Genomic DNA, 21,950 nt, shown 5'->3' on the forward strand with positions numbered 1-21,950 from the left:
TCTCAGCAGGTGCTTCCTCCCCGGGCCCCCCAAGGGGGGAGCCCACCTCCATACCCCTCTGTCTGGGGTGTGAGCTGAGCTCCAGCCCCAGGGCCCAGGGAGGGGCTGGGCAGTCCCTGGAGGGACTCCATTTGCATGGCAGCCCCTCCTCTGGCAGAGGGTGGGGAGAAAAGGAGGCCTGGGCAGCCCAGCCCCACTGTGGGCTCAGGGCTGTGAGCACCATGGCCTGGACTCCTCTGCTCCTCGCGCTCCTCTCTCACTGCACAGGTAGGGCCAGGCCTGGGACCAGGCTTCTTCCCTTCCTGCTCAGTCTCCTGGGAACCTGCCCCTGGTCCCTGCCCCTCACTGACCAGTGTCTGTGTCTGCAGGGTCCCTCTCCCAGCCTGTGCTGACCCAGCCGCCCTCCCTCTCTGCATCTCCGGGAGCCACAGCCAGACTCACCTGCACCCTGAGCAGTGGCTTCAATGTTGGCAGCTACTACATATCCTGGTACCAGCAGAAGCCAGGGAGCCCTCCCCGGTATCTCCTGTACTACTACTCAGACTCATATAAGGGTCAGGGCTCCGGGGTCCCCAGCCGCTTCTCTGGATCCAAAGACGCGTCGGCCAATGCGGGGCTCCTGCTCATCTCGGGGCTGCAGCCTGAGGACGAGGCTGACTATTACTGCGCTACACCTCATAGCAGTGCTCACAGTGCCTCAGATGACGAGGAAGTGAGACAAAAACGCCTGGGCCCAGAGGGGGTGGCTGCCTGCACTTTGGGTGTCAATCACTGTAGCCCATGCAGAGTCACCTTTTGCAGCAACAGGCCCGCCCGTCCCCCAGGGAGTGACAAGGGTCTCAGGAGCCTGTGCCGGGGCCAGGGGCTGAGACCAGCGTGTGTTTCCTGTCATCTCACATCCTGTGTCTGCAACTACACATGGTCACCCAGACAGCCCTGCTCCCCCACACATTCATGTCATGTGTGTGACCCTGTGTGACTCCTGACCATCTGACATGTGAGTGTTCACCCTGGTCATGGACACAGCCTTCTCCTTCTCTGAACAAACCCACAGAAGGTGGGTCCCAACCAGCACAGACTCTCAGTCACACCCCCCTCCCCTTCTCCCTCCTCTGCTGCTGCCTCCCTCACCTCCTCTCTCCCTCGGGCTGTCAGGTCCTAGGTCAGGGTTCATCGTCACGTGAGGGTTTCAGGGGAAAGTGACAAGTTCCTGCTGTGGTTTCCATTCAGTGAGGATGTGATGGTTTCTGCGTTCACCTGCCCAGACAGTCACGGAGTCTGCACACACATCACAATCTCACATTTGTCACAAAATAGGACATTGAGTCAGAAAGCACAGGAGGAAGTTTTATTTAAAATATAAACAAATGTCAGGGGACCTGAGAAAATCTCAACAAGAAACACAGGACACAGATATGCAAATCACCACACACGTGATAAAAGCCAGTTCCTGAATGAATGAGCTGTGACACCTCCCACTGGCCACTGTGAGGCCTGCAAACGCCATGATGCTTATGCGTCAGTCGCATCAGATCTCTGTGAACCTGCACGTGCACCTCATGACGTGGAAGGTCTGGTGAAACGTCCTCCTTTGACCTTGGTCCTGAGTGTGTTCCCGGGAAATTCCCTGAACAGCCCTCTGAATCCTGGTCACCAGATGGGGGTGTCCCTGGGCTGTGACGTGGGACATGAGGGTCCCTGTGCACTCACTTGTGCACCATCTTCCCTGGAGGGGAAACCACATCCATCTGTCCTTTGTGTACCTGATGGCGCCTCCCACAGGCGGAACTCCTCCTGGGGGTGAGGCTGCAGGGAGCGCTACAGGGCATCAGGTCACAGGACCTGGGCCCCGGCCAGGGTGTGTGGCCAGAGACAGTCCCCTCTGAGCTGCAGAGCCAGCTGGGCTCTCAGGGCTTTGGGCCAAGGGCAGGTGTGTGCTGCCACCAGCAGGGGGCGCTGTGGGACCGCCCTGTGGTCCCAATGCAGCTGCACATTAAGGACCTTCACTAATAGGAGCCTGGGCCTGTGGCTGGGCCTGTGCTCAGTGATGTGCTGTCTCAGCAGGTGCTTCCTCCCAGGGCCCCCAAGGGGTGAGCCCACCTCCATGCCCCTCAGTCTGGGGTGTGAGCTGAGCTCCAGCCCCAGGGCCCAGGGAGGGGCTGGGCAGTCCCTGGAGGGACCTCATTTGCATGGCAGCCCCTCCTCTGGCAGAGGGTGGGGAGAAAAGGAGGCCTGGGCAGCCCAGCCCCACTGTGGGCTCAGGGCTGTGAGCACCATGGCCTGGACTCCTCTGCTCCTCGCGCTCCTCTCTCTCTGCACAGGTAGGGCCAGGCCTGGGACCAGGCTTCTTCCCTTCCTGCTCAGTCTCCTGGGAACCTGCCCCTGGTCCCTGCCCATCACTGACCAGTGTCTGTGTCTGCAGGGTCCCTCTCCCAGCCTGTGCTGACCCAGCCGCCCTCCCTCTCTGCATCTCCGGGAGCCACAGCCAGACTCACCTGCACTCTGAGCAGCGGGTTCGATGTAGAGGACTATGCTATATACTGGTACCAGCAGAAGCCAGGGAGCCCTCCCCGGTATCTCCTGTACTACTACTCAGACTCAAATAAGGGTCAGGGCTCCGGGGTCCCCAGCCGCTTCTCTGGATCCAAAGACGCCTCGGCCAATGCGGGGCTCCTGCTCATCTCGGGGCTGCAGCCTGAGGACGAGGCTGACTATTACTGCAATGCAGATGTTGGCAGTGGGGGCAGCTACCGTTACCCACAGTGTCTCAGAGGACGAGGAAGTGAGACAAAAACCCTGGGCCCCGAGGAGGTGGCTCTGAGCCTCCCTTCAGCGAGGAGCGTCTGTGGGGCCTCTGTCAGGGGGGCTCCTCTGCAGGGACCTGTGTCCCCGGGAGGAGGGAGGTCACACTCGATGGAGCAGCAGCACAGGCGTCCCAGGAGCACATGGGGGAAGTCATAGAGCTTCGTCCACCACCCCGAGTTGGGGAAATTCTAAGAAGAAGGAATATAATTATATTGCTTCAGTTTATCCTCAATGGAGTCTGGACAGACTGAAGCCGGACCCCAGAATCCTCCTCGTCCTATGGCTCCCTGAGCATGCCACTGACATCAGCAATACCCTCCTCACTGTCCTGAGGACTGACACCTGCTGAGAGCTCACTGTGTTCTTACCGTACATGAGTGTTTAATCCTCACCACAGCCACACTGCATGTGGTCCTGAGCACACTGAGAGCTGAGGAAACTGAGTGAATGTTTTTAGTTAAAAAACATTAAAAATTATTTTTATTGCTTTCAGAGAGGAAGGGAGATTGAGAGAGAAATAGAAACACCAGTGAAGAGAGAGAATCAGTGACCAGCTGGCCCCTGAACGTCTCCTCCTGGGGATAGAGAATGAAAACCAGACATGGGCCCTGACCAGGAATCGACTGTGACCTCCTGGTTCATAGGTCGACGCTCAACCACTGAACCATACTGGCTGGACTGAGTTAATATGTTGTTTTTTAAAAAAATGTATTTTATTGATTTCTTTACAGAGAGAAAGGGAGAGGAATAGAGAGTTAGAAACATCGATGAGAGAGAAACATTGATCAGCTGCCTCCTGAACACACCCTACTGGGGATGTGCCTGAAACCAGTACACATACCCTCGTCTGGAATCTTACCTGGGACCCTTCAATCTGCAGGCTGACGCTCTATCCACTGAGCCAAACCAGCCAGGGCTGCGTGAATATTTGTAAATAAAAATCCCTTCTTTCCTATTGTTTGTCTTGTCTCCTCACCCAGAGCTCTTCCCTCCTGACCCTTCTGGTCCCCAATGTGTGGGGAGTGGCTTCCCGACAGCAGTTCTCTGACACCAGCTGATGTCCCCCACCAGCACTCAGTGCTCACACCATCTGCCCAGAGACGTGTCAGACCCGCAGTTAAAGGGCCAGTCCCCTGACTGCCCGCAGGTCAGGTGCCAATCACAGGCAGGAGGTCCCAGGATTCACACAACTTCTTGGCTATAATTCTAAGGTTCCAAGGAAACCTCCAATGATTTCAATTAAGTAGCTGTATTAATTAGCTAATGCAAATCGGGGGCAGGTGAGGGGCTCCCAAGCTTCTAATCCTCCCGGCCTCTCCAGGGGCCCGTCCTCACCCAGGAGCCCACCCAGCGCCCCCTCATCAGCAACAGGCCCGCCCGTCCCCCAGGGAGTGACAAGGGTCTCAGGAGCCTGTGCCGGGGCCAGGGGCCGAGACCAGCGTGTGTTTCCTGTCATCTCACATCCTGTGTCTGCAACTACACATGGTCACCCAGACAGCCATGCTCCCCCACACATTCATGTCATGTGTGTGACCCTGTGTGACTCCTGACCCATCACAGCCTTCTCCTTCTCTGAACAAACCCACAGAAGGTGGGTCCCAACCAGCACAGACTCTCAGTCACACCCCCCTCCCCTCCTCCCTCCTCTGCTGCTGCCCCCCTCACCTCCTCCTCCTCTCTCTTGGGATCCTCAGCTCTTAGCTCCATCCCCACGGGAGGGTTTCAGGGAAAAGTGACAAGTTCCTGCTGTAATTGAAAAATTAAGAAATATTTAAGTTAAATAAAAAAGCAGAGTTAACGTTGCCTGGAGTAATCAGCTCTGTTAACTCCCTGTCCGTCCTAACTGGAGGTTTTCTCAGGCAACAGCTCAGTTCTCCAGCATTGATCTACTTGCTTCTCCTTTATTGATGGAATTATTCCCCTATGAGGTATCAGTGTCCACAGCACACTGAATGTATTAATATTAGCCGCATTAGCCCCTAGCCGGTGTGGCTCAGTGGACAGAGCGTCACCCTGGGGACCAAAGGGTCGTGGGTAGATTCAGTCACGGGCCTGTACCTCCATTGCAGGCTCCTCCTTGGCCGGGGTATTGGTCGGGGCACGTGCAGGAGGCAACCAATGGGTATATTTCTGTGACATCGATGTCTCTCCCTCTCCCTTCCACTCTCCCTAAAGATCCATGGGAAAAACCCTCGGGTGAGGATCACCAAACAAACCCACACACAGACCTGAGTCACCTTGGAAGTGGCCCCAGCCCTGGCCACACAGGCTGTGAATCCCTGTTATCAGCCAGCGGCCAGGTCAGAGGTCAGGACGTCAGAGCCATGGAAGAGGCCAGAGCTGGACCGCGGCAGGAGAGGCAGGAGCCGAGGGGCCATGGAGGGGGCGGAGGGGGCCCACGTGCGGGACTGTCAGGGCACCGCCGAGCTGGGGACTGAGCTCTGTGCTCACAGAGGGCGATGCTGGCCCAGAGCCTTCTGAGCAGGAGCTCCTGCTCCACCTTCCCACAGGCGCTGGCCCCGCAGCTGCCCCTCCCAGGCGGCGCCCAGGGGACAGCGGGGGACAGCTGTGCGCCTCCTGCACCCACAGACGGAGCCCAGGCCCCTTATGGCTGCGCAGGGAGAGGTGGGACAGAAGGAAGTGGGGGCCAGACCTCCATGACCAGCCCATGATGGGCATGGCTGCCAGAGGGGGCAGGGCTGCCCCAGTCCACTCTCCCCCAGGCTGTGCCCCTGGCCTGCACCCCTCTCCTCCTCAGGCTTCCCTTTCACGCCCCCAGGTCTGACCTGCGCCCTGTGTCCCCCAGGGGGCGCTGTGGCTGAACCCCCTGCTGGCTGCTCCCTGTTGCTCAGCTGTGCCCCTCCCGCCCCGCCCCAGCCTCAGGCAGGTCTTCTGTGGGAATGAGGTCCCATCTGCAGCCTCTTCTCTGGGGAACCAAGGCCACGTGTGAAGGAGGAGCCTGAGCAGCTGCAGACAGGGGGGGTTTGCATGGAGCCTCCCCCTCGGGATCAGGGCTATAAGAAGGTGAGGGCTCAGGCCTGGCTGTGGGCTCAGGAAGCAGAGTGTGGGGCGTGTCCACCATGGATCGGGCTCCCCTTCTCCTCGCCCTCCTGGCTCTCTGCACAGGTGGTGCCTGAGGGGTTCTGGGGGCACCTGTTTGTCACCTGGGAGCATCCCCTCTCCTCCCTCCCTGGGCCCGGGGTCTGTGCTGTCCCCTCTGATGTCTGTGTCCCCCTCCTTGCAGGGTCCTGGGCCCAGTTTGTGCTGACTCAGCCCCGCTCTGTGTCGGGGTCTCCGGGACAGAAGGCCGTCATCTCCTGCACCCGCAGCAGCGGCAGCATTGGGGGAGACTATGTGCACTGGTACCAGCAGCGCCCGGGCAGTGCCCCCACCACCGTGATCTATGGAGATGACAAAAGACCCTCGGGGGTCCCCGATCGGATCTCGGGCTCCATCGACAGCTCCTCCAATGCCGCCCACCTGACCATCTCGGGGCTGCAGCCCGAGGACGAGGCCGACTACTACTGTCAGTCCTACCGTTATGATGGTGGCTACAATAAGCACAGTGATTCAGACTCATGGGGAAGTGAGACAAAAACCCCCAGAGCCTCCATCCTGGGGCTGCCCTCACCTGCCCCGCCAGGGGGCGCTCTCTGCTGCCTCCTGCTGGACGGTCTGTGTTGAGATGGTGGCTCTGAGTCCCTCTGTGTCATTCAGGTCTCTCCCTGACTGGATGGATGGCGCCCTGTGTCCTGTGCAGTCACTCCCTGGGGGCGGGGGGTTCAGAAAAGGGTGCTGGGCCTGGGCACTCCTGAAGAGGCCTGGGCGGGGCTGCTCTGGGCTTTGGGACTTCTGGAAGCTTCCTCTGGGCTCCACACGAGAGGCAGCATCACCCTCTTCTCCAGGCTCTCACCTAGGAACACCCCCTGACATCTCCAATAGCCCCCGGGGGTGCCAAATCACCCCAGTTTGAGAAACACGTTGTCAAAAGCACATGTTCTCAGCTTTTAGGCAGCCTTGGACCTTCAGGCCTGTTCATGCCCATCAGCTGGATGGAGACCAGATGTGGCCTCTCCCTGTGCCTCTGTGTTCCCACCTGTCAGACCAACAGTGACACAAACTCCCCTGAGGTCAGAGAGCCTGAACCCAGTCACGTGCCACAGTCATATGCAATCTCCTCTCAACCAGAGCGGGGCGCCATTTCTGGCCAAACCAGGAGCCCACTTAATAGTTAACATAGACTCAGTGCCCATCCCTGTACCTGCTCCGTCCTCCTTTATTCCTCGGGGAGGAGGTGACAAGTATGAGATAAAAGGTGAATGAACCCAGGACCAGGCCTCCCACCTGCGAGTCCCCACGTGCGTCCCAGAGAGCGGAGAGGAGGGTCAGGCGTGCGAGGAGCCAACAGTGAGGATGGGAGAGAGGACGGCTTCCTGAGGCACATGACCTGCCCATCACATGGCAGAGGATCCACTGTCGGCTCACATTTCACTGAACGTACAGTCTGTGAGGTCACCTGGTGTCACATGACACTCACACAGACTAAGGTCTGCCGTGGGAGCAATAATGGTTAGTATTCAATTCTTGAACCCCAAGTGCCGCAGAGGAGCCTGGGATCGGGGAGAGGGGAATTCATGAAGGAGAAACGAAGAGCTTGAGGTCTGTGTGAATGAAACAGGATCACACACTGTGACGCGGGGGAAGGAACTGGGTCAATGAGTGCTGAGGGCATATGGGCTGGTCTGGCCTTTATTCTGCTCCCACATGTCACCCATCCCCTCCACCTCCACACCCAGGATGCCTGTACACCCTTCAGCTTCCATCAGCAGCACAGGCAGATTCCTGTCTACGCTCAGATGACAGCACATGAACAGCCCACAATTCCCCGCATCTGCACACACATCGCATTCTCCCATTTGTCACAAAATAGGACATCGAGTCAGAGAGCACAGGAGGTGAAGTTTTATTTAAAACATAAAGAAATGTCAGGACATCTGAGAAAATCCCAACAAGAAACACAGGACACAGATGCAGATCACCACACACGTGATAAAAGTCAGTTCCTGAATGAATGAGCTGTGACGCCTCCCACTGGCCAATAGGAGGCCTGCAAACGCCATGTCTGTCACATCAGATCTCTGTGAACCTGCATGTGCACCTCATGACGTGGAAGGTCTGGTGAGACGCCCTCCTTTGACCTTGGTCCTGAGTGTGTTCCCAGAAAATTCCCTGAACAGCCCTCTGAGTCCTGGTCACCAGATGGGGGTGTCTCTGGGCTGTGACGTGGGACATGAGGGTCCCTGTGCACTCACTTGTGCACCATCTTCACTGGAGGGGAAACCACATCCATCTGTCCTTTGTGCACCTGATGGCGCCTCCCATAGATGGGATTCCTCCTGGGAGTGAGGCTGCAGGGAGCGCTACAGCCCATCAGGTTACAGGACCTGGGATCTGGCCAGGGTGTGTGGCTGAGACAGTCCCCTCTGAGCTGCAGAGCCAGCTGGGCTCTCAGGGCTTTGAGCCAAGGGCAGTTATGGGCTTCCACCAGCAGGGGGCGATGTGGGAATGCCCTGTGGTCTCAATGCAGCTGCACATTAAGGACCTTCACTAATAGGAGCCTGGGCCTGTGGCTGGGCCTGTGCTCAGTGATGTGCTGTCTCAGCAGGTGCTTCCTCCCAGGGCCCCCCAAGGGGGGAGCCCACCTCCATGCCCCTCAGTCTGGGGTGTGAGCTGAGCTCCAGCCCCAGGGCCCAGGGAGGGGCTGGGCAGTCCCTGGAGGGACCCCATTTGCATGGCAGCCCCTCCTCTGGCAGAGGGTGGGGAGAAAAGGAGGCCTGGGCAGCCCAGCCCCACTGTGGGCTCAGGGCTGTGAGCACCATGGCCTGGACTCCTCTGCTCCTCGCGCTCCTCTCTCTCTGCACAGGTAGGGCCAGGCCTGGGACCAGGCTTCTTCCCTTCCTGCTCAGTCTCCTGGGAACCTGCCCCTGGTCCCTGCCCATCACTGACCAGTGTCTGTGTCTGCAGGGTCCCTCTCCCAGCCTGTGCTGACCCAGCCGCCCTCCCTGTCGGCATCTCCGGGAGCCACGGCCAGACTCCCCTGCACCCTGAGCAGCGACCTCAGTGTTGGAGGCTATAACATGTACTGGTACCAGCAGAAACCAGGGAGCGCGCCCCGGTTTTTCCTGTACTACTACTCAGACTCAGACATGAAGCTGGGACCTGGGGTCCCCAGTCGAGTCTCTGGATCCAAAGAAGCCTCGAGCAACACAGCGCATCTGCTCATCTCGGGACTGCAACCTGAGGACGAGGCTGACTATTACTGTGCTATTTACTATAGCAGTGGCGGCAGCTACCGTTACCCACAGTGTCTCAGAGGACGAGGAAGTGAGACAAAAACCCATTGCCCCCAAGGTGGTGGCTCTGAGCCTCCGTTCAGCGAGGAGCATCTGTGGGGCCTCTGTCAGGGGGGCTCCTCTGCAGGGACCTGTGTCCCCGGGAGGAGGAGGTCACACTCGATGGAGCAGCAGCACATGTGTCCCTCTTGCCCTGGCCCCGGGGTCTCAGGCTGCAGCGCCCACGGGTCCCTGGGAACAGCCGCTGTCCACGCCCCTCAGTGCTGAGCTCTGACGTCACCTCCTCCTGGGAGCTCCCTGCTGCTCCTCCCGGGACCCTGAGCCAGGAGGGGTGCGGGCCCCGTGTCTGCGCCTGGTCTCTGGGGACACGCCCTCCTCCCGCCTCAGGGGCTCACCCGCTGCTGGGGGACGCGTCGTGCGTGTGGGTGAGAGTGTCCGTCCCACGTCTGCCAGCTCCTCCCCATCCCCGTTCAGCTTCTGCCTGAAAGGAGGGAATGTGTACGGACACAGGAGGGAATGTTTACAACTGTGAGCACATGTGAGGACACGGAGACAACATGGTACACAGAGAGCAGAACATACAGATGTCGGAATACAAAGGCGTTTCCTAAAAATTAAAAAACCCACGTGCTACAGGCTCCATTGGTAACTGTGACGCCCACCAAACAGTTTATGGTTTTTTAATGAATCACTAACTCAATCAGATCTCCATGAAAACCTTACATGCCTCACCTGGTGTGAAATGGTTGCTGAATGGTCCTCCTTTGAATACGACCCTGAGGGCGTTTCTGGAAAATTCCTCTCTCCGTCACCGACCTGCACAGCCCCCTGAGCTCCGCACACTGAGCAGCGCCCTCCCCTGTGACGTGGACACAGGCTCACTGTGTGTTCATTGAGCAGCATCTTCCCTGGAAGGGAAACCACACTCACGTGTCGTGTGTGAATGTGTAAGCACATCACACGGATGCACCCCTGAGAGTGCACTGCTACGGGATCAACACAGAGAATCCCATCGCAGTGTCTGGGCTCAGACCGTGGGGGTGGGAAGAGGGACAGAGACCTGGGGAGCCCCCAGCCAGCTGGGCTCTCAGGGCTTTGGGGCAGGGGAGGGTGTGTCCTCCCGCCAGCAGGGGGCGCTGTGAGACTGCAGGTGATCAGCACACAGCTGTTCAGTGAGACCTTCCCACACAGGCACCTGCTCTGTGGGCTCCCTGCTGTCCTTGGGGGCTTGGCAGCGCCCCCTGAAGAGGCACCTGTGTGTGCTCTTAGCAGGTGCTTCCTGCCAGGGCCCCCCAAGGGGGGAGCCCACCTCCATGCCCCTCAGTCTGGGGTGTGGGCTGAGCTCCAGCCCCAGGGCCCAGGGAGGGGCTGGGCAGTCCCTGGAGGGACCCCCATTTGCATGGCAGCCCCTCCTCTGGCAGAGGGTGGGGAGAAAAGGAGGCCTGGGCAGCCCAGCCCCACTGTGGGCTCAGGGCTGTGAGCACCATGGCCTGGACTCCTCTGCTCCTCGCGCTCCTCTCTCTCTGCACAGGTAGGGCCAGGCCTGGGACCAGGCTTCTTCCCTTCCTGCTCAGTCTCCTGGGAACCTGCCCCTGGTCCCTGCCCATCACTGACCAGTGTCTGTGTCTGCAGGGTCCCTCTCCCAGCCTGTGCTGACCCAGCCGCCCTCCCTCTCTGCATCTCCGGGAGCCACAGCCAGACTCACCTGCACCCTGAGCAGCGGCTTCAATGTTGGCAACTACAGAATAAGCTGGCACCAGCAGAAGCCAGGGAGCCCTCCCCGGTATCTCCTGGCCTATTACTCAGACTCCAATAAGCACCAGGGCTCCGGGGTCCCCAGCCGCTTCTCTGGGTCCAAAGACGCCTCGGCCAATGCGGGGCTCCTACTCATCTCGGGGCTGCAGCCTGAGGACGAGGCTGACTATTACTGTGCGATCGGTTACAGTAATGCTTCCCACAGTGACACGCACAGATGGGGAAGTGCGACAAAAACCCTCGGACGCGCACTCTACACGCTTCTGACACATATGAGGCGGCAGTTAATAACAGTCACGGGAGGTCACAGGCCCTGGGCATTCTGGGTGGACATGGTGCCAAACCGGAATTCTTTCCATTCTCACTCACACAGTGCCCATGGCGACTCTCACAGGTTCAAACAAATGCTGGCATCGATGTGACCAAATACGAACAATGTTCCACTTCACAGGCTTTGTAGGTCAGAGGGTGAGACCTGGTGGGCGGGGTCAGAGGCCATGGATGTGAATGTGTCCATCTTCAGGACCCAGAGCCCCCCACAGCCTCTCCCAGCCCAGGGGGGCTGTTGGCCTCCTCACAGGAAGGGGAACTCAGAGGCTCACCCTGACGCCAGCCTCTCGGCCAGGGGGGAGGGCACCAGAGACAGTGCCAGTGCCTGCGCCCCGCTGTGGCCTCTGCGTGACCTGCCTTCACCCCCAGATGTGGTCACGGGGCCCCCCGACACCAGGCCCGGGCGCCGGCCGATGGCGCTCACGCGGCCTTCTGATGTCGCTGTTCTTTCTGTTGCTGCTTCTTCTCAGAGTCACGGAAGCTCCCCACGTGGGTCCCTCACTTCTGCTGCCCACTCCCAGGGAGGGACCCTTGTTCTTGTGAAATAAAAGCAGAGGCTTCTACGTGGGGTGCTGTGTTCTTTGTTTGTTTGTTTGTTCACCGGACTCTGCCCCCCTTTCTGGCTCAGAAACTCCATGGCCCTGCTCTGTGAGACCATGTGGAAGCGCCATGAACATAACATGTGAACATACTGGAGCCTTAGAGGGTGAGGAGAATAAACGTGGTTTATTTTGTTTTTTGTTTTTATTTTCTCCAGAATACATTGTTACTGCCTTCAGAGAGAATGGGGAGAGCAGAGGCTGTGCTGCTGCATCCCGTCCTGGGGGGTCTCGGGGCGGAGGCCACCGTGTCCAGAATCCGCGGCGGCGTCAGCATTGGGGACAGACATGCCCTGGAACCGGCTGCCCCTGGCCTAAGGCCACCCCGCCCAGGGCCCCTGACCTGAGCAAGGCCCTCCGAGTGACCCCAGCTCCTGCTCCATCCACACTCCTCTGTGCCCCGCCGCCCCCCCACCCCCGCAGCCCCCTGCTCCTGTGGGTCTGATGGGGCCGGGGAAAGGGGGCTCCGTCCTGGGGGGCAGGGAGCATTCCGGGGACCCACATCGGCGGGACAAGGGTTAGGGGTGAGGTTTCCTGTGGAAGCAAAACAAAGGACTGTGCTGGCTCGGCCGGGGCGTGTCCCACCGTCTGTCCCCGGAAGGAGTCCAGCCCCGCGGTCACTGCGCCCAGGACACAGGCGCGTCCAGAGGGTCCGAGCCCCGGGCTGAGCCCACGTCACAGCTCCATCCCCCGTCCCTGCCCCACCTGGGGGCTCGGTCCCTGTTCCCGGGTGCTCTCCGCGGGCGCCTGTGCCCAGGCCGAGTGGGGAGCCCCTCCTGCAGTCTGCGAGCTGCCCGTGACCCCTGAACAGTGAGGGGCACATGTTCCCGGGAGAGAGAGAGAGCTTCTTCGTTAGGACCTGGTTGTATTACCTCAGGCCTGAGGAGGACGGGGCACTTTGTAAGAATTTTGTCTCTATTATTGAAAGTGTTACAGATGCCCCTGCCATCCCCTGGCTGTGAGCACTTTTTCAAACCAACCAATTCACTTCCCAGTCCTCCCCAACTCCTCCCCCCTCAACAGCCCATTTGCTGGTTCTCCTGGAGTTCTGTGTCCCACGGCCAATCAGATCCTTTCCCCAGCAAGACTGACAGGCCCTGTGGTCACCACCTTGGCTCTGACAGCACAGCCCTCCCCCAGGGCCCTCCTGGCTTCTACTGGTCACATGCCCCCAGGAGAGGAATGTCCCCTGTCTCCTCTCATCCCCAATGCTGGGCTGCAGACACCAGCTGGGCTCTCAGGGCTTGGGCCAAGGGCAGTGTGTGTCCCTCCACCAGCAGGGGGCGCTGTGAGACGGCCATGGGGGTGGCTGCTCAGCAGGACATTTCACTCAGAGGCAACTGGGTCTGTGGGCTGGGCCCTGTGCTTCCTGATGGAGACTCAGCAGTTGTGTCCTCTCTGACTGGCAGCGCCCCCTGAGCAGGGACCTCTGTGTGGTCTCAGCAGGTGCTTCCTCCCAGAGCCCCCAAGGGGGGAGCCCACCTCCATGCCCCTCACTCTGGGGTGTCAGATGAGCTGCAGCCCCAGGGCCCAGGGAGGGGCGGGGCAGTCCCTGGAGGGACCCCCATTTGCATGGCAGCCCCTCCTCTGGCAGAGGGTGGGGAGAAAAGGAGGCCTGGGCAGCCCAGCCCCACTGTGGGCTCAGGGCTGTGAGCACCATGGCCTGGACTCCTCTGCTCCTCGCGCTCCTCTCTCTCTGCACAGGTAGGGCCAGGCCTGGGACCAGGCTTCTTCCCTTCCTGCTCAGTCTCCTGGGAACCTGCCCCTGGTCCCTGCCCATCACTGACCAGTGTCTGTGTCTGCAGGGTCCCTCTCCCAGCCTGTGCTGACCCAGCCGCCCTCCCTCTCTGCATCTCTGGGAGCCACAGCCCGTGTCACCTGCACCCTGAGCAGTGGCTCCAATGTTGGTGATTACTGGATATACTGGTTTCAGCAGAAGCCATGGAGCCCTCCCCGGTATCTCCTGTGCTACTACTCAGACTCAAAAAAGTACCAGGGCTCCGGGGTCCCCAGCCGCTTCTCTGGATCCAAAGACGCCTCGGCCAATGCGGGGCTCCTGCTCATCTCGGGGCTGCAGCCTGAGGACGAGGCTGACTATTACTGTAACACATGGGACAGCAGCTCTAAGAGTTACACAGTGGTCCAGACCCACAGGGAAGTGAGACAAAAACCTCCTCTCCGCTCTCCTGGCCTGACCTGGGCCCCTGCTGGCGGCTTCTGTATCCCCAACACCCTGAGGGCTCTCAGCACCATAACGTCTCCCGTGAAGGCGCGGTCACAGCTGACTCTGTGTGAACGTGTGAGGCAGCATTTCTAACTGTCTCCCAGGTCATCAGCTCCTTGTTCAGGGAGAAACCATGTCAGACCCAATCCTTCCGACTAAAGGGGTTCCCATCTGACTCCTCCTTCCCCCAGACCCTCCCGGTTCCTCGGTGTCCTTCCTCCTCCCGCCCTCGGAGTGTTTTCTGGCCCAGAGTCCTGGAGAGTCTCCCTCTGCCCCATCCGCATGCAGCTCCGCCTCCGCTTCTCCCTCCACATTGTTCTTCCCACCACATGGCTCCTCCCTCCTGTGCTGCTCCCCCATCCCCACTGCTCCCCAGACCCCAGGGCACCTCCTGGCTGGAGACCCTCACGTCCTCTGGATTCTTCTGCAGGGACTCCGCATGGAGAGCCCTGTGGTCACGTCTCTACGTGGACATTAAAGGCCTCTGATGAGAGGAGACCAGCTCCCAGGTCCCAGACAGGGACCCAGTCCCTCCTTATGTGACTGTAGAGGGCGTTCTACTCAGAAGAACGTCTGTGTGTGGGTGACTCCCTCTCTCTGTGTGAGCCTCTGCCCCCACAGACAATGTGAACACGTTCTCTCAATCAGACCCAGGCACAGGCTCACTGATCCATGCCAGTGACAGGTCTCTGGGCATTGAGCCTCAGGGCCCTGGAGGAGACTGCGAGTGCGCACGTGACCAGCAGGTGGCGCTGCGGCGCTGGCCTGGGTTCTGCCTGGGGCTCCCTCACCAATGGGGGGTCCTGGTGGCCTCTGGGTTGGGAGTCACTGAACCCAGACAAGGAGGAAGGAAGGACAGGAATTCCTTTGTTTGTTTAACACAGAACCGCGCTCCAGGGCTCCTGAGACACAGCCTGACACGGAGCCTGTGACACAGGTGGAGGGAGCCCCACACACAGAACCACATGCAGTCACGTCTGCAGTCAGGACGCTCGCCCCGCTCCCCCTGGTCCACGGGACGCCCTGAGCCCTTCCCTCCACCACGTACTGACCACATCCGGTCCCCACAGGCTGGAGGGCCTCCCCGAGTTACCATGGCTGCTCACCTGGCCTTGGAGACGCCCCTGAGCGAGTTCCTGGAAACTCACCCCCATCGTGACCTGAACAGCCCCCATGAGCCCCGCCAGCCGGATCGACGCCTCATCACGTGTGAGGTGGGATCAGAGCTCACTGGGCACGAACTTGGCAGCATCTTCCTGGACTGAAACCAAATTAACTTATCAGTTACGTCCATGCTGGCACCTCCCACGGCTGGGCCCAGGATGAGACGCTGCAGGGAGCGCCAGGGTCTGTGCCAGTCAGACCAGGAAGTGGGAACAGGGACAGTGACCTGGGGAGCAGCAGACACCAGCTGGGCTCAGGGCTTTGGACCAGGGCGCTGTAGTGTGTCCTGTGGCCAGCAGGGGGCGCTGTGGGATCGCCCTGTGGCCCCCACACAGCTGCTCACTGAGGACTTTCCACTCACAGGAGCCTGAGCCCTGGGGGCTGGGCCCTGTGCGCCCTGATGGGGACCAGCTGTGTCTGTGCTGGCAGCGCCCCCTGAGCCATAGCCTCTGTGTGGTCTCAGCAGGTGCTTCCTCCCAGGGCCCCCAAGGGGGGAGCCCACCTCCATGCCCCTCACTCTGGGGTGTCAGATGAGCTGCAGCCCCAGGGCCCAGGGAGGGGCTGGGCAGTCCCTGGAGGGACCCCCATTTGCATGGCAGCCCCTCCTCTGGCAGAGGGTGGGGAGAAAAGGAGGCCTGGGCAGCCCAGCCCCACTGTGGGCTCAGGGCTCTGAGCACCATGGCCTGGACTCCTCTGCTCCTCGCGCTCCTCTCTCTCTGCACAGGTAGGGCCAGGCCTGGGACCAGGCTGATTCCCTTCCTGCTCAGTCTCCTGGGAACCTGCCCCTGGTCCCTGCCCCTCACTGACCAGTGTCTGTGTCTGCAGGGTCCCTCTCCCAGCCTGTGCTGACCCAGCCGCCCTCCCTCTCTGCATCTCCGGGAGCCACGGCCAGACTCCCCTGCACCCTGAGCAGCGACCTCAGTGTTGGAGGCTATAACATGTACTGGTACCAGCAGAAGCCAGGGAGCGCGCCCCGGTTTTTCCTGTACTACTTCTCAGACTCAGACATGAAGCTGGGACCTGGGGTCCCCACTCGAGTCTCTGGATCCAAAGACGCCTCGGCCAATGCGGGGCTCCTGCTCATCTCGGGGCTGCAGCCTGAGGACGAGGCTGACTATTACTGTGGTACAGATCATGGCAGTGGTAGCAGCTACCGTTATCCACAGTGTCTCAGAGGACGAGGAAGTGAGACAAAAACCCATGGGCCCCGAGGCGGTGGCTCTGAGCCTCCCTTCAGCGAGGAGCGTCTGTGGGGCCTCTGTCAGGGGGGCTCCTCTGCAGGGACCTGTGTCCCGGGAGGAGGAGGTCACACATGATGTAGCAGCAGCACATGTGTCCCTCCTGCCCTGGCCCCGGGGTCTCAGGCTGCAGCGCCCACGGGTCCCTGGGAACAGCCGCTGTCCACGCCCCTCAGTGCTGAGCTCTGACGTCACCTCCTCCTGGGAGCTCCCTGCTGCTCCTCCCGGGACCCTGAGCCAGGAGGGGTGCGGGCCCCGTGTCTGCGCCTGGTCTCTGGGGACACGCCCTCCTCCCGCCTCAGGGGCTCACCCGCTGCTGGGGGACGCGTCGTGCGTGTGGGTGAGAGTGTCCGTCCCACGTCTGCCGGCTCCTCCCCATCCCCGTTCAGCTTCTGCCTGAAAGGAGGGAATGTGTACGGACACAGGAGGGAATGTTTACAACCGTAAGCACATGTGAGGACACGACACAACATTGGTACACGGAGCGCAGAACATATAAATCATGGAATACAAATGCGTTTCCTAAAATTTAAAAACCCCACGGGCTGCAGGCTCATCTGGTAACTGTGACGCCCACCAAACAGTTTATGGTTTTTTAATGAATCACTAACTCAATCAGATCTCCATGAAAACCTTACATGCCTCACCTGGTGTGAAATGTTTGCTGAATGGTCCTCCTTTGAACACGACCCGGAGGGTGTTTCTGGAAAATTCCTCTCCGTCACCGACCTGCACAGCCCCCTGAGCTCCGCACACTGAGCAGCGCCCTCCCCTGTGACGTGGACACAGGCTCACTGTGTGTTCATTGAGCAGCCTCTTCCCTGGAAGGGAAACCACACTCACGTGTCGTGTGTGAATGTGTAAGCACCTCACACGGATGCACCCCTGAGAGAGCACTGCTACGGGATCAACACAGAGAATCCCATCGCAGTGTCTGGGCTCAGACCGTGGGGGTGGGAAGAGGGACAGAGACCTGGGGAGCCCCCAGCCAGCTGGGCTCTCAGGGCTTTGGGGCAGGGGAGGGTGTGTCCTCCCGCCAGCAGGGGGCGCTGTGAGACTGCAGGTGATCAGCACACAGCTGTTCAGTGAGACCTTCCCACACAGGCACCTGCTCTGTGGGCTCCCTGCTGTCCTTGGGGGCCTGGCAGCGCCCCCTGAGCAGGCACCTGTATGTGGTCTCAGCAGGTGCTTCCTCCCAGGGCCCCCCAAGGGGAGAGCCCACCTCCATGCCCCTCAGTCTGGGGTGTGAGCTGAGCTCCAGCCCCAGGGCCCAGGGAGGGGCTGGGCAGTCCCTGGAGGGACCCCCATTTGCATGGCAGCCCCTCCTCTGGCAGAGGGTGGGGAGAAAAGGAGGCCTGGGCAGCCCAGCCCCACTGTGGGCTCAGGGCTGTGAGCACCATGGCCTGGACTCCTCTGCTCCTCGCGCTCCTCTCTCTCTGCACAGGTAGGGCCAGGCCTGGGACCAGGCTTCTTCCCTTCCTGCTCAGTCTCCTGGGAACCTGCCCCTGGTCCCTGCCCATCACTGACCAGTGTCTGTGTCTGCAGGGTCCCTCTCCCAGCCTGTGCTGACCCAGCCGCCCTCCCTCTCTGCATCTCCGGGAGCCACAGCCAGACTCACCTGCACCCTGAGCAGTGGCTTCAGTGTTGGCAGCTACACTATATACTGGTACCAGCAGAAGCCAGGGAGCCCTCCCCGGTATCTCCTGAGATATAAATCAGACTCAGATAAGCACCAGGGCTCCGGGGTCCCCAGCCGCTTCTCTGGATCCAAAGACGCCTCGGCCAATGCGGGGCTCCTGCTCATCTCGGGGCTGCAGCCTGAGGATGAGGCTGACTATTACTGCGCTACACCTGTTGGCAGTGGGAGCAGCTACCGTTACCCACAGTGTCTCAGAGGACGAGGAAGTGAGACAAAAACCCCTGGGCCCCGAGGCGGTGGCTCTGAGCCTCCCTTCAGCGAGGAGCGTCTGTGGGGCCTCTGTCAGGGGGGCTCCTCTGCAGGGACCTGTGTCCCCGGGAGGAGGAGGTCACACTCGATGGAGCAGCAGCACAGGCGTCCCAGGAGCACACGGGAGGTCATGGAGCCCCGCCCCCCACCCCGTGTCGGGGGAATTCTCAGAAGGAACATTTCTGAGTCAGAATCTCAGCTCCTTCCTCCTGTTGTGTGTTGTCTGCTCCTCACCCAGAGCTCTTCCCTCCTGACCCTTCTGGTCCCCAATGTGTGGGGAGTGGCTTCCCGACAGCAGTTCTCTGACACCAGCTGATGTCCCCCAACAGCTCTCAGTGCTCACACCATCTGCCCAGAGACGTGTCAGACCCGCAGTTAAAGGGCCAGTCCCCCTGACTGCCCGCAGGTCAGGTGCCAATCACAGACAGGAGGTCCCAGGTTTCACTCAACTTCCTGGATATCAATTGAGGTTTCCCATAATTCCTTTCGTGGGTTCCATGAATTTGCTTAACTGCACCTGAGCCCTCTCCCCTTCCAGCGAATGGGGGGCAGGTGAGGGGCTCCCAAGCTTCTAATCCTCCCGGCCTCTCCAGGGGCCCGTCCTCACCCAGGAGCCCACCCAGCGCCCCCTCATCAGCAACAGGCCCGCCCGTCCCCCAGGGAGTGACAAGGGTCTCAGGAGCCTGTGCCGGGGCCAGGGGCCGAGACCAGCGTGTGTTTCCTGTCATCTCACATCCTGTGTCTGTAACTACACATGGTCACCCAGACAGCCCTGCTCCCCCACACATTCATGTCATATGTGTGACCCTGTGTTCCTCCTGACCCATCCCATCTGACATGTGAGTGTTCACCCTGGTCATGGACACAGCCTTCTCCTTCTCTGAACAAACCCACAGAAGGTGGGTCCCAACCAGCACAGACTCTCAGTCACACCCCCTCCCCTCCTCCCTCCTCTGCTGCTGCCTCCCTCACCTCCTCTCTCCCTCGGGCCCCTCAGCTCTTAGCTCCATCCCCACGGGAGGGTTTCAGGGCACAGTGACCAGTTCCTGCTGTGGTCCCGTCCCCCAGGCCTCCGTCTCTGGGGAGGGTGAGCCCCAGGAGCTAATCAGCATCGAATCCCTTCAGAGTCCGATTCCCTCTCCCCCCTCCACCTGAGGGTGTCCCTCCTCCCCGCCCTCAGCCCATCTCTTCCCTGGGACACGACAAGGACTGATTTTCCCAAAGAGGATGCGTCCCGCCCTCCGCTGCCTGTGTGCACACGGAGCTGTGGATGGGAGTGTTCCCTCCTCCCGTGATCCCCAGGCCTCACAGCCCTCACTGGGGTGCAGGCAGGTGTTTCCTTGTTCCTGAGAAAACTTTTATTCTATGAACATCAGGCCGAGGCCATCCCAACCCCCGCAACTCACACATTTCGCTCAGATTAGTGAAGTCCACGCAGTTGCCATTTTCTGTAAATGCACCCACTCTCCTGGCCACCCCCAGGGAGGATCTGGGGGCCGCAGGGAGCTGGGGGGCAGGCTGTGGTGTCAGCACAGAAATAGGGGGGCTGGGGCTCACCCTGCCCTGTGCCTCCTGAGGCCCGAAGGCCCCGCGGCTGAGGGTCGTGTGCCCGCAGGGACGAAAGGGGACAGACCCTCTCCCGCCAAGGACCGGCTTCTAACGGAGTGAGCAGCCCTCTGAGCCTTTCCCACCGCCCCACGGCCCCTCCCCTGTGCTGTGGGGAGAAGCTCACTGCGCATCAGCTGTGCAGCAGCTTCACTGAGAGGGACCCCCAGTCATCATGTTCTCTACGTGCACTTTGACCTTTCACAAAAGAGGGCCCTGGGACTGAGCACTGCAGTCCCCCCACAGTGTCTCAGGGGAACAGCAGCTGGAAGGAGCCCACACACCTGTGAGCAGAGGGACCTGAAGCTGTGGGGCCTGTGGCCAGCAGGGGGCGCCGGGGGACCGCTCTGTGGGCCTCACCCTGCAGCTGAGGGAGGATCATTCACTCAGAGGGAGCCCTGTGCTGCCTGCAGGGGACTCAGCAGCTGTGTCCTCTCAGGCCTGGCAGCGCCCCCTGAGCAGGGACCTGTGTGTGGTCTCAGCAGGTGCTTCCTCCCAGGGCCCCCAAGGGGTGAGCCCACCTCCATGCCCCTCAGTCTGGGGTGTGAGCTGAGCTCCAGCCCCAGGGCCCAGGGAGGGGCTGGGCAGTCCCTGGAGGGACCCCCATTTGCATGGCAGCCCCTCCTCTGGCAGAGGGTGGGGAGAAAAGGAGGCCTGGGCAGCCCAGCCCCACTGTGGGCTCAGGGCTGTGAGCACCATGGCCTGGACTCCTCTGCTCCTCGCGCTCCTCTCTCTCTGCACAGGTAGGGCCAGGCCTGGGACCAGGCTTCTTCCCTTCCTGCTCAGTCTCCTGGGAACCTGCCCCTGGTCCCTGCCCATCACTGACCAGTGTCTGTGTCTGCAGGGTCCCTCTCCCAGCCTGTGCTGACCCAGCCGCCCTCCCTCTCTGCATCTCCGGGAGCCTCAGCCAGACTCACCTGCACCCTGAGCAGTGACTTCAGTGTTGGCGGCTACAACATAATCTGGTTCCAACAGAAGCCAGGGAGCCCTCCCCGGTATCTCCTGAGATATAAATCAGACTCAGATAAGTACCAGGGCTCCGGGGTCCCCAGCCGCTTCTCTGGATCCAAAGACGCCTCGGCCAATGCGGGGCTCCTGCTCATCTCGGGGCTGCAGCCTGAGGACGAGGCTGACTATTACTGTCACACATGGGACGACAGCTCTAAGACTCACACAGTGGTCCAGACCCACAGGGAAGTGAGACAAAAACCTCCTCTCCGCTCTCCTGGCCTGACCTTGGCCCCTGCTGGCGGCTTCTGTATCCCCAACACCCTGAGGGCTCTCAGCACCATAACGTCTCCCGTGAAGGCGCGGTCACAGCTGACTCTGTGTGAACGTGTGAGGCAGCATTTCTAACTGTCTCCCAGGTCATCAGCTCCTTGTTCAGGGAGAAACCATGTCAGACCCGATCCTTCCGACTAAAGGGGTTCCCATCTGACTCCTCCTTCCCCCAGACCCTCCCGGTTCCTCCTTGTCCTTCCTCCTCCCGCCCTCGGAGTGTTTTCTGGCCCAGAGTCCTGGGGAGTCTCCCTCTGCCCCATCCGCATGCAGCTCCGCCTCCTCTCCTCCCTCCACATTGTTCTTCCCACCACATGGCTCCTCCCTCCTGTGCTGCTCCCCCATCCCCACTGCTCCCCAGCCCCCAGGGCACCTCCTGGCTGGAGACCCCTCCCGTCCTCTGGATTCTTCTGCAGGGACTCCGCATGGAGAACCCTGTGGTCACGTCTCTACGTGGACGTTAAAGCCTCTGATGAGAGGAGACCAGCTCCCAGGTCCCAGACAGGGACCCAGTCCCTCCTTATGTGACTGTAGAGGGCGTTCTACTCAGAAGAACGTCTGTGTCTGGGTGACTCCCTCTCTCTGTGTGAGCCTCTGCCCCCACAGACAATGTGAACACGTTCTCTCAATCAGACCCAGGCACATGCTCAC

General features: G+C 60.4%; 1 protein-coding gene, 1 long non-coding RNA gene and 6 gene segments (V, D, J or C); all 8 read left to right on the forward strand.

Annotated features, from left to right (window-relative positions):
• Positions 1–221: 221 nt before the first annotated feature.
• On the forward strand, positions 222–6,489 carry LOC129148183 (immunoglobulin lambda variable 6-57-like). The segment is given in 2 exon segments: positions 222–267; positions 6,050–6,489. Coding segments are annotated over 2 exon segments (486 nt in total).
• Positions 6,490–8,682: 2,193 nt separating this feature from the next.
• On the forward strand, positions 8,683–9,643 carry LOC129148184 (probable non-functional immunoglobulin lambda variable 11-55). The segment is given in 3 exon segments: positions 8,683–8,728; positions 8,830–9,189; positions 9,633–9,643. Coding segments are annotated over 3 exon segments (417 nt in total).
• Positions 9,644–10,643: 1,000 nt separating this feature from the next.
• Positions 10,644–11,173, forward strand: LOC129148185 (probable non-functional immunoglobulin lambda variable 5-48; the record flags this gene model as incomplete). The annotated part of the segment is given in 2 exon segments: positions 10,644–10,689; positions 10,791–11,173. Coding segments are annotated over 2 exon segments (429 nt in total), but the record flags the coding sequence as incomplete, so codon positions are not given.
• A 109-nt stretch (positions 11,174–11,282) lies between these two features.
• On the forward strand, positions 11,283–11,976 carry LOC114229978 (uncharacterized). Its single transcript, XR_003615822.2, has 2 exons — positions 11,283–11,373; positions 11,714–11,976. It is a non-coding gene; the product is annotated as an uncharacterized LOC114229978 (long non-coding RNA).
• A 1,524-nt stretch (positions 11,977–13,500) lies between these two features.
• LOC129148186 (probable non-functional immunoglobulin lambda variable 5-48) lies at positions 13,501–15,331 on the forward strand. The segment is given in 3 exon segments: positions 13,501–13,546; positions 13,648–14,000; positions 15,137–15,331. Coding segments are annotated over 3 exon segments (594 nt in total).
• Positions 15,332–15,908: 577 nt separating this feature from the next.
• On the forward strand, positions 15,909–16,546 carry LOC129148187 (probable non-functional immunoglobulin lambda variable 11-55). The segment is given in 2 exon segments: positions 15,909–15,954; positions 16,056–16,546. Coding segments are annotated over 2 exon segments (537 nt in total).
• Positions 16,547–17,866: 1,320 nt separating this feature from the next.
• On the forward strand, positions 17,867–18,732 carry LOC103304945 (immunoglobulin omega chain-like). Its single transcript, XM_054712863.1, has 2 exons — positions 17,867–17,912; positions 18,014–18,732. Exons 1-2 carry the CDS (start codon positions 17,867–17,869, stop codon positions 18,730–18,732), a joined length of 765 nt encoding a protein of 254 aa, XP_054568838.1.
• Positions 18,733–20,718: 1,986 nt separating this feature from the next.
• Positions 20,719–21,377, forward strand: LOC129148188 (probable non-functional immunoglobulin lambda variable 5-48). The segment is given in 2 exon segments: positions 20,719–20,764; positions 20,866–21,377. Coding segments are annotated over 2 exon segments (558 nt in total).
• Positions 21,378–21,950: the final 573 nt, after the last annotated feature.

Source organism: Eptesicus fuscus, chromosome 23 (assembly GCF_027574615.1).
Source record: "Eptesicus fuscus isolate TK198812 chromosome 23, DD_ASM_mEF_20220401, whole genome shotgun sequence".
Taxonomy (NCBI): Eukaryota; Metazoa; Chordata; class Mammalia; order Chiroptera; family Vespertilionidae; genus Eptesicus; species Eptesicus fuscus.

What these genes read in the sequence shown, in the direction of transcription:
- LOC103304945 (XM_054712863.1), top strand. Translation starts at nt 17,867, where the DNA reads ATGGCCTGGACTCCTCTGCTCCTCGCGCTCCTCTCTCTCTGCACAG. An exon ending in GCTCCTCTCTCTCTGCACAG is followed by an intron (nt 17,913 to 18,013) that starts GTAGGGCCAGGC and finishes CTGTGTCTGCAG; the next exon opens with GGTCCCTCTCCCAGCCTGTG.